The 11,268-nt window shown below is 30.9% G+C and overlaps 1 protein-coding gene across 2 annotated transcripts in view; it reads left to right on the forward strand.

Annotated features, from left to right (window-relative positions):
• Positions 1–5,621, forward strand: part of LOC117168173 (COMM domain-containing protein 2-like) — a 150,483-nt gene extending 144,862 nt beyond the window's left edge. The window contains exons 5-6 of one of the 2 annotated variants that reach the window (XM_033353617.1): positions 1,694–1,796; positions 5,347–5,443. In XM_033353617.1, the coding sequence (XP_033209508.1) occupies positions 1,694–1,789 (96 nt within the window). In that variant the 3' untranslated portion in view covers positions 1,790–1,796; positions 5,347–5,443. Of the gene's footprint in view, positions 1–1,693; positions 1,797–5,346 lie in introns of both variants that reach the window. The other variant, XM_033353615.1, reaches the window with a different exon arrangement.
• The last annotated feature ends 5,647 nt before the right edge of the window (positions 5,622–11,268 follow it).

An 11,268-nucleotide genomic window follows, 5' to 3' on the forward strand; every position in this document is an offset into this window, starting at 1 on the left:
CGCAGTTGCTTCCTCCACAAGATGACTTTTTTATAGTTATAAATTTTATTATTTGTTTGAAAATACAACAATTTTGTTGAAAAGTCCATTTTAGTCTTGAAAAATTGTCTTTCGTTTGAAAATTCAACTAAGCTAGTATAAAATTGACTTATTTTTTAAAACTCAATTTTGATTCTAAAAAGTTAAACTGAAATTTGTTGTTGAAAAATTCAATATTTCTCAAAAATTTGTCTTTTATTTAACAAATTTATCTATTTTACTATAAATTCTAACTTTCTTCGATACAAATGAAATGGTTTGGTTTAAAATTCAAAAATTTGGTTGAAAAGTCATTTTTTTTTAAAAGTTCAACTGTTTTGTTGAAAATTGCCCTTTTCGGTTAGAAAATTCAACTATTCTCATACTAAATTTAAAACTCATATTTTTATGCTGAAAAGTCAGAATGAGAGATATAACTATTTTGCTAAATATTAACTTTTTTGCTGTTCGCTAACACGTTCTAAATTGCGCTATCTCAGGAAATAGAAATAAGGATATAGATATAAGACTTTATTTATCTAAAAAGTTGTAAATAAGTGTAAATAGTAAGGATAAGATTTTTATTTAAAAAATGTGTAGGCGGAAGGATTTTTAGGAATGAAAGTAATGTAAACGCTTAGGGGACGCATTATGAATGAAGAAGAAGAACGTTTGTGCTAAAAATTCATAGTTCACTGAGAAAAAGGGTTGGGTGTCCGAACAAAAGTTTGGTTGTCCCAACTAAATTTGTTTGTTGCTATAGAAGCAACAAAACTATTTTGTTGAGCCAAGCAAATTTTTTTGTCTGTCCGTTTTGTTGATCTAACCAAATAATTTGATAGGAATAACAAAATGTTTTTTAGGTTGAACAAATTAATTTGTTTAAAGGAACGAAATACTTGTAAACTCAATAAAATTATTTTTTAGACTCAACCAACATTTTTTAGATTAGACAAAATAGTTAAGTTGAACGAAGCAAATATTTGTATGCTCAACAAAATTTGTTTTTATAGAACAAACCAAACTTCGGTAGTCTCAACTAAATCATTTTTTTAAAGCAATTCAATTATTTTGTTGGGACAAGACAGTTTTTTTGTAAATAAAATAAAATAATTATTTTTTGTTTGTGAAACAAAATCTAAAAGAACAAAATTGCATTGATTCAATTAAATGCATTTTATTTAAGAAGAAGTGTTTTAATGATTTACCATTACATTTCAGGGTCTCAATGATTAATTAAAAGTCTTCTCCTTAAATAAAATGCATTTCTTTGAATCAATGTATTTTTTTCTTTCTGTTAGCTCTTCGCCCACATACAAAATATTTTCTTTTATTTACAAATAAAAATAAAGAAATTAACGCCTTGACATAAGAACTTAAAATTATTAATAATAAGAAAATAGATGCGAAAAACACAAATATTTATTTAAATGATTGATAAAAGATTTTATAATGCACACTTATTAATACCAAGTTACAAATATATCTCCATTTACAACACCAAGAATTCATGAAGCTTAAATGCAACGTAAACTTTCGTAGGATAAACAACGATATTCGTGAATAAATTTTATTTTGAGCATTTACATATGAAGGAAACTCTTCTATGTCTAGAGATTCAACTATAAAAGACATTCTATTTTTATCGGATATGAATACTAATTCTATTTTACAGAAAGTAGGTGCAGCAGCTTCTGGACCAGAAGAATCTATAAAAATGGTTTCATTGTATTTCATGCCTTTAATTCCTATCCAGGTGACAGCCTTATAAGAATTAGGTAATAACGCCTTAAATTCTCGAAAATTCAAAGATTTTTTAATATTTAGTATCGCATCTCGACCGAATGTCATATCATCGGTAAAACCGCGATCATTCAAAAATCTGTCACAAAATTCAAATGGATGTCTTTTGGCCAACGTCAAAGGCAAATGCACTCTGGAAGTTATGACGTCGGCTGCAATTTTTCCTTCTTTATGCTTTGCTTCAAATCACACACACCAGGAAGTTACTGCCAAGAGAAAGGGCATTAATTGCTTCAAAATCCATTCCCTCAACTGAAAATTAAAAATACTATATTTTATTCTCCTAAATTGAATCGTTTGTCAATACTTAAGGTAGGGTTTTTAAACGATCAAAAAAGTAGAACGAATATATACAAAAAATTAAATCATACTAATCTCAAGATAATAGCAGGTTAATATTTTCAAGTTTTACGATGATGTATTCGATATTCATACTTCGTGAATTGTCGCATAATAGCAAACTTTGATCATACCTATATTTATATTTTAAGGCAAAAACTAAGAAAAGCATTTCGAAAAAAATTCTTAATGTTTACTTTTACAACAAAATCTCTATCAAGACTGTTGAACCGTTGACATAATCTCAAATTAAGGAACGGTTAATGAAAGAAAGAAAAACAGAATCAAGATTAATTGCAATGTATTTTGTACAAGGCAGCAATACGTTTCTTAAAAAAAATTGGTTATGTTAAAATTATTTGTCTATAATAATAGTTGTTTGACACTCTGTTTTTTCTATAAACATACTAAACAATTATTATTATCCAATATTGATGAAACAATATCTTATTTTGCTCATTGGTATATTCCCTATAATTTTTTTGTTGAATTTGATTGAAAATAATTTGTTTGGTATTAGCTAATTAAAGAAAAAACTTGCAGTCTATAGGTTATGATTGATTTTGAAGATGCATTGTAACTAATTTGGTTCTATTTTTTCTGCTTATTCTATAAACCGTTCTTTACTTTCTGGTAATGTCAAGTAGTCGAGATTCCTTGATTATACCGATTATACCCAAATTCGGATACTCTAACTTATAAAACAAATATAAGACTTCCTCGCAAGTATGAATGGCATGTAAGTTTGCAAAAATGATTTTGAATTTATTAGTCACGAAATGATAACCTCAAATAATATACTACACTATTAATTCAATTTTAGAAACATATTATTCAGGTCTTTATGCCCAGGAAAAAAGAATCCATTGAAAAGACAACTCTGTGAATTGCGTATCTGCCATTTGCAGATTCAGAAAGTTAAAACAGAATTGGTCTACAACTATGTGAACGGTCATTTTCTCAAGCAGCTTTGAATCTGCTATGTACTGCAATGACCATTTCAAGAAAGGTTATATTGAATCGGTTTCCTTCTTTTTGAATAAGACCGACTTTTTTGGTGTTAAGCTGCCATATTTCACACGACTTTTTATGAATTCTCGAAAGATTAAAAGAAATCATGCGTAAGTCTAATAGATTTCTTTTGCTATTTCAGTTATTAGTCTTTTACGCCATATAAGTTAGTTAAGAAAATTATAACGACTAAAAGTCTTTAAAAAACAAATCAGCGGCAATTGGGAATTCCAGTGACAGATACGTAATTCAAAAGTCTTCGAAGCTCATTCAACAGAAGTGAATGGATTTTTGTTTCCTGGATGGAACTTGAAAAAACAAGGTGACAAATTTGATTGCTTTCATCGCTATTGGAGTAACATATGAAAACATAAGTAACTTTACTAATATATATGAAAATTTTAAATTCTAAGGTCGAATCTTGATCTTGAAGCATCTTTCCATAGGAATTTAACCTATCGAAATGGAAGGATTCGTCTCGCAACACAACTTAAATTGTATTTTTAATAAATCAAAAAAATACTTTACTTCTTTTGATATTACAATTTTTCTAGGTTTCAATGCTTAAAATACTAATAAAACCTTCAAAAGGCAGGATTTGATCACTTACCTTGGAACGTATCTACTAGGGATTCTAGTCCCCTTTACTCCAAAATCCGTTGCATCTTGAAATCGGCCATTCTGGTTAGTTGATAAAATCTGACTTGATTAATTCCTTCCCTGGCACTATTTTGTTGCACGGTTAAATCAAAACTGATTTTCAAATTTAAGAGACGCGATTTTCGCCCAGCACGCCGTCATGTTAAACATGTGTTCATGGACGGTGGAGTTGTGGCGGCGCTGTTCCTCACGAGTCGAAAGTGGGCGCATGCGCGGCCGCGCGTTTGGTTAGCTTAACAAAATTCTTTGGTAGAGTTAACAAAAAGGCTTAATCGAATTTTTTGTTTGAGCCAAATAATTTTTTTGGTGAGCACAACTCCTTTTTTGGTAATGGCAACCAAATTTTTGTAAATCGAACAAAACCTTCTCAACCAAATTATTTTGTTGACGTCACGTTATTTTTTTTCTCAGTGTTAATGGTTATATAATATACTCAATAATTCAAATGTGAAAAAATTCGTTTAAGAAAATAAGGGCTTTGATCATATATTTTATACAATGAGTGATCGTCCTATTATAACATAGATACATAAGAAGTAGTTGGTATAAACTTCGCTCATATTTTTTTGCTATTTATATTTTTAGAATAAATATAGACATGTTTTATATTAAAATGAATGAACCGAACAAATTTTTTGACCTTTTGCAGTTTTCAGTACAGTAACTGAAAATTCCTAAACTGTAACAGAATTTTCTGAAACATGTGACTAGAGTTTAATGCAGTTATTGTTGCTGAAATTTTTTTGACAGTTAAGGAAAATTTAGAAGCGGTTTCTGTGTCTATTTTCAGTGACGTGTTTCTAAAAAATCCTATAGAAATTTTCAACAGTCAGTTTGTAATTTACAGACAGTGAATTTTTAAATTTATCAATTACTTGGGTCGGAGCAGTGTTGCGGAACGAACGTGTTATTTACATAAATAACACGAGAATTCTGGATCAATCTGAAAATTCTCCATCCCTTCCACACATTACTCCTTTCCCCACCGAGTGAGTCACGCCTACCCCGAAAGGGAAATGGCTTAATGGTGTATGTAATGTTCGTTAATAAACCTTCATGGGAAGTAAAAGTTTCCTGGCGTTCTAAATACTCTCCAGCAGTCGGTCTGCGGTGTCATAGCATATTTCTAATTCGAACGGACATTTCTTTCTATCCTACGGAGTTGTCCGGTCGATTTCGAAGCTGCAGCAGAATCAAAATTTATAAAGAGAAAAAGGCAACAGAATCTTATCAAGAGATCGTAGTACTTTATCACTACGATCGATGGAAATCAGTGTTCTAGATATGTTGTGCGACACGACCGTCAGTGTCTAAGGCACAACTTTCATTTTTTTGCAAACTAGAGATGGCGGGACTATTTTCTCGGTTAGTGTATAACTTAACTTGATGGCGACTCAATAGCTTTAAATCTTGATAAGAAATGTAATTATTTTCCTAGATTAAGAATCGTAATTGCCTATTTTTCTAATTTTTCTATGTCTCTCAGAATTTAAAACCTTAACTAACTTTTTGCAGATTGCTTCACGATCGTCATCAAACCAGGCTGTACCACTGGTCACTTTCGATTTTTCTCTTATAAGTTCAGAGAGCTCTAAAGAAGTAGGACATGTATATGTGCAATCGGATCCCTCTAATTTACTCCATTTGTTAGACGAATTAGAGACAGCTATGCAAGAAGGTCGTAGTCAACATATACGTTCAATCGCACGTAGTATTAAATAATTAAGATTAAAATTGTTTTAAAACTACTTTATAAGTCAATAAATCTTTTATTTTAAGGTACCAACCATAATTCTATTAACATTTTATTATATTATTTTTAAGTATTCACTTTTATGTGTATTTTCTTGCAATTGAAATTGTGATTTTGAGTGATTTTCTGTCGTTGTGTTATTTTTTATGGTTTATAAATGTAAGTTTATAGTTGTAAGTGGTGGCGGAGTGGGGGTGGGGGGTATATATAGCTACTACTTTCGTCGGGTGCTTAGCTACTGCGTTCTTCATACTACCTTGTTCCTTCTTTCTCTGTAGGTAAAATCGTAGCTCTGAGGGTAAGATCTTAAATCTATATTATCCGTTGCTCCTCGCAGCAAATCCATGTCTTAGTAAAGATTTCTCTAAACACGGATAAAGTAGAAGCAGGGATTCTGACATGATTTACAAAATAACAAATTACTATAAAATTATAATACTTTTGCAATTCTAATCCTTATTTTATTTGTGAAATTAGTGAAAATATTAAATGTTCGCCACATAAATTAATTTGAATGCTAATTTTGCAATTTAATCAATATTGATCCTAGATTAGAATTAAACTGCACAGTAGATTCTAGTTGGTGCTAGGCGATGAGTGATTATCCCTTGATAAGTGATCCGCCAGAAGATATGATGATGTAAGTGGTGCCATATTTTCTGTATATTGATGAATTTATCGTGGAATATAATTGCTTGTTATTGTCAGTATAATTCTGAGAAATAGTCGGTGTCTTTAATGTAGAGTGTGTAATATGATTATTTTCAGGGTAATTTCTGAAAAACGTATTTTGCAAGTTTAAACAGGTTTTAGTTGAAGAGTACAGCCTGGTGAATCATCATCGCCTTTGATAGCTGAGCCGCCGCTCGGGAGAACCGATTATGACGTAGATGGTTTATTTCACATGCACATGAGAGGGTGACAATTCGAAGAAATATTTTTTGAAAACTTCAACAGAACTTTAACTAAAAACTTCTACCTTTATTGTTTTTAATGCGCAAAAGATGCACGTGTATAGGTGACATTTGATATGGGGGTTATGCATGGAATACTGTTTTTGATTATTAATTTGATTTACTGCTTCCTGATGAATGAAACATTATTCTGTAGTCTAGAATCAACCAGAAAATTAAAATAAAGAAATATTCCAAGTCAATTGAATGGTTTAGGCGCAAGAAAGGCATCTAAATTTATAATAATAGGATTCCATAAGGTAGATCAAATGCTTAGGATCCTTGTCGCTTTATTCTCGTATCAAGTAGCAAGCGAGCGAGAACTAGAGATACGTTGAAGATTTTAAATAAAAGTTTTAAAAAATACAAAATATAATAAAATATTCGAAAATCTTTTCAATCATCCACTTAAGCTACTGTATAGTCTTTACAGACATCGAGAATGATCTAATAGAAACCTACCTTACCCATATTCTACAGCTGTGGTGGTTCGTGCTATGTTTCCACGAGATTTTGAATGGCTTCATTGAATTATACTACGCAATTTTTTTTTAAACAACTTCAAGGTTATTTTTAGTGACGCATTATATTTTTCAAACTGCAAAAACGTTATATTTCAAATGTGCCTAGATGTGTCGATTATAATTTAGAACCTTGTAGAATATTTCCACAAAGAGGGGATATATTAATAGATAGAGGCAGTAAATCATCTGCAGCATGTATACCTTAGAGAGAACAATAGATGGAGAGAGAAAGAGAGAGCCATTTATTAAAAAATGTTTGAATTCAAAAAATAATTTTGTAAAATTTTTAATATTGCAGAAGGCTTTACGATTGAGCGACTCGAAAAATACCAGCAGATTCTTAAGAGGTCTTTTTACATACATTGGATCACTGCAACAGATGTAGAATTTATTGATATAAGTAGGATGCGAAATAAACTATTTACCATGAAGAAAGACGTTATATTTCAAACGTTTATAGAAGTGTCGATTATAATTTAGCACCTTGTAGAATATTTTGACAAAGAGGGGATATATTAATAGATAAAGATGCTAAATGATATGCAGCATGTATAGTTTAGGGAGAAAGAGAGATGAAGAGCGAGAGAGAGAGAGAGAGAGCTATGTATTAAAAAATGTTTAAAATCAGAAATAATTTTTTAAGATTACAGAAGGCCGATTACATACAGTTGATCACTCTAGCACATTTAGAATTTTATATTGATATAGCTAGGATGCCAAATCAGCGATTTGAGATGAAGAAAATACAATTTGAAAACGCTTGCTAGAATTTATAAAATAAATCAGCTACATAAATATTGGACTTGACTAAGAAACGTTGAAATCATCTTTAACATAATAGAGTAGTCTGCTAAAAAAGATTCAATTTATTTACTTGAAACATTAAAATAAAGTATCATAAATAACAAAAATAAATTCAGCAATATTAAAATTCAATGCAAGGAAACAGTCAATCAAACATTATAAAAAATGACACAGTGAATATCTGCTTTCTGGAACTTTTTAAATCCAAAGTTAATATAGTTTATAGAAATTAAACAATCCAAAGTTAATATAGTCTTTATAGAAATCGAGGATGGTACATTGCTTTCTAGATAACTAATTTAATTCAGAGATTATAAAAGCCAGTTCATAGAAACCTACCTTACCGATATTCTACAGATGCAGTGGTTCGTGCTATGTTTCCAGAATCTTCTAAAACTAATGACATCATCATTAAATTTTACTGTGCAATTTTTCGTAAACAACTTTAAGGTCATTGTAAATGACGCATTACATTTCGTGATGTTAAAAAACTGTATCCGCACGTATTGATTATAACTTAGAACCTTCTAGAACAATTAGACAAAGAGGGAGATATATTAATAGGTACAGAGAGAGGTGTGTATTAAAAAATGTTTAAAATCAAAAATAATTTTGTAAGATTGCAGAAGGCTTTGCTATTGAGTAACTCGAAAAATACCAACAGATTCCTAAGAGATCCCTTTGCATACAGTAGATGACTGTAACAGATTTAGAATTTTATATTGATATAGCTAGGATGCAAAATAAACTATTAGCAATTAAGACCAGGTAAGTCCCCCTGTAATAATAATATTACATCAACTATTTGAGATGAAGAACATATAATTTGAATGCTCCTGCTAGCATTTATGAAATAAATCAGGTACATAATTATTAGAGTTGACTATACAAACGATGAAATGATCTTTCACATAATGGAGTGATTTGCTGAAAAGATTCAATTTACTGACTTGAAACAATAATATCTAATGCAAGGACACTGTGAATCAAAAATTTTAAGTAAAGTATTGAACACGTATATTAAAATGCACTATTATGTATAACAGCTGAAATCTTGGTTTTTCTTAGAACCACTATCAGGTACGCTGCTTTTCATATAGTTGTAACCACGCTTCTCCTGTTAAATCTTGTATTCTCTTAAATCAAGGTAACTAAACTATCAAAAATGTATGTAGAAGAACGAGAAAGAGAAGAAGAGGAGGAGGAGGAGGAGGAGAAAAAGGATGAGGATACAGTAATGGTGTAGTTCAGAAAAGTAGGTACTGAAAATTTTGGATTCAAAGATTATATCATCCGAATCGTATGTTGTGTGGCATTTGGATGTGCAAATTAAAGGAGCGCAACAGCTTTAAAATAACAGCAACAAAAACTTAAAGAAACTGCAGGTAACACCTTGTTCATACGTACTAAGTGTATATCCATTCTTTGTACTACACTCTGCGATGAGTTTGATAAATCCAGTTGAATAGATAAGGATTTCTTATTAATAAAATCGTGAAAATACTTTTGTCTCAACTATAGGAACTTAGTAAACTAAAACTCAGTTTCATTAACAAGAGGTCTTTGGTTTACAGACATTATCATAAAGTGCGCCACAATCATATATGCTGCTTTTCTTATAGTTGTAACCACGTTTTTTTCTACTGTTGATTCTTGAATGATCATAAATCAAGTTAAATAAGCTCCTAAAATATTTGTAGATGAATAACAAAATAATATAGGGGGTTTGAAGAGAAAGAGGACCTACCTGGTATTAATTGGTAATAGTTTATTTGGCATCCTAGCTATATCAATATAAAATTCTAAATCTGTTACAGTCATCTACTGTATGCAAAGGGATCTCCTAGGAATCTGTTGGTATTTTTCGAGTTACTCAATAGCAAAGCCTTCTGCAATCTTACAAAATTATTTTTGATTTAAAACATTTTTTAATACACACCTCTCTCTGTATCTATTAATATATCTCCCTCTTTGTCTAATCGTTCTAGAAGGTTCTAAGTTATAATCAATACGTGCGGATACAGTTTTTTAACATCACGAAATGTAATGCGTCATTTACAATAACCTTAAATTTGTTTACGAAAAATTGCACAGTATAATTTAATGATGATGTCATTAGTTTTAGAAGATTCTGGAAACATAGCACAAATCTCTACATCTGTAGAATATCGGTAAGGTAGGTTTCTATGGACTGGCTTTTATGATCTCTGAATGAAATTAGTTATCTAGAAAGCAATGTACCATCCTCGATTTCTATAAATACTATATTAACTTTGGATTGTTTAATTTCTATAAACTATATTAACTTTGGATTTAAAAAGTTTGAGGTAAACAAATTGAATCCTTTTTAGCAGACTACTCTATTATGTGAAAGATGATTTCAAAGTTCCTTAGTCAAGTCCAATATTTATGTAGCTAATTTATTTTATAAATTCTAGCAAGCGTTTTCAAATTGTACTTTCTTCATCTCAAATGGCTGGTTTAGCATCCTAGCTATATCAATATAAAATTCTAAATCTGCTAGAGTGATCAACTGTATGTAATCGGACGAAATATTCTACAAGGTGCTAAATTATAATCGACACTTCTAGACACGTTTGAAATATAACGTCTTTCTTCATGGTTAATAGTTTATTTCGCATCCTACTTATATCAATAAATTCTACATCTGTTGCAGTGATCCACTGTATGTAAAAGGACCACTTAAGAATCTGCTGGTATTTTTCGAGTCACTCAATCGTAAACCTTCTGGAACATTTAAAATTTTACAAAATTATTTTTTTAAATAAAACATTTTTTAGTACATGGCTCTCTCTTTCTCTCTCCATCTATTGTTCTCTCTAAGGTATACATGCTGCAGATGATTTACTGCCTTTATCTATTAATATATACCCTCTTTGTCGAAATATTCTACAAGGTTCTAAATTATAATCGACACTTCTGGACACGTTTGAAATATAACGTCTTTCTTCATGGCTAATAGTTCATTTCGTATCCTGGCTATATCAGTAAATTCTACATTTGTCGCAGTGATCCACTGTATGTAAAAGGACCTCTTAAAAATCAGCTGGTATTTTTCGAGTCGCTCAATCGTAAAGCCTTCTGCAATATTACAAATTTTACAAAATTATTTCTTGAATTTAAACATTTTTAATACATGGCTCTCTCTCTCTCCATCTATTTTTCTCTCTAAGGTATACATGCTGCAGATGATTTACTATCTATCTATTAATATATCCCCTCTTTGTCGAAACACTGTAACAGATCTGTTACATTATTAAACCAAATCGTCGCGGCCCCAGGTAAAGGCTTTGTCATACCGCGGGCGAGATACGGCGGAACCCCCCGAAGGGCCCCTAAGCCTCGCGCCACAAGGCGCCATCATATGTATTCGGGAATCGTG

Source organism: Belonocnema kinseyi, chromosome 2 (assembly GCF_010883055.1).
Source record: "Belonocnema kinseyi isolate 2016_QV_RU_SX_M_011 chromosome 2, B_treatae_v1, whole genome shotgun sequence".
In the NCBI taxonomy this organism is placed as follows: Eukaryota; Metazoa; Arthropoda; class Insecta; order Hymenoptera; family Cynipidae; genus Belonocnema; species Belonocnema kinseyi.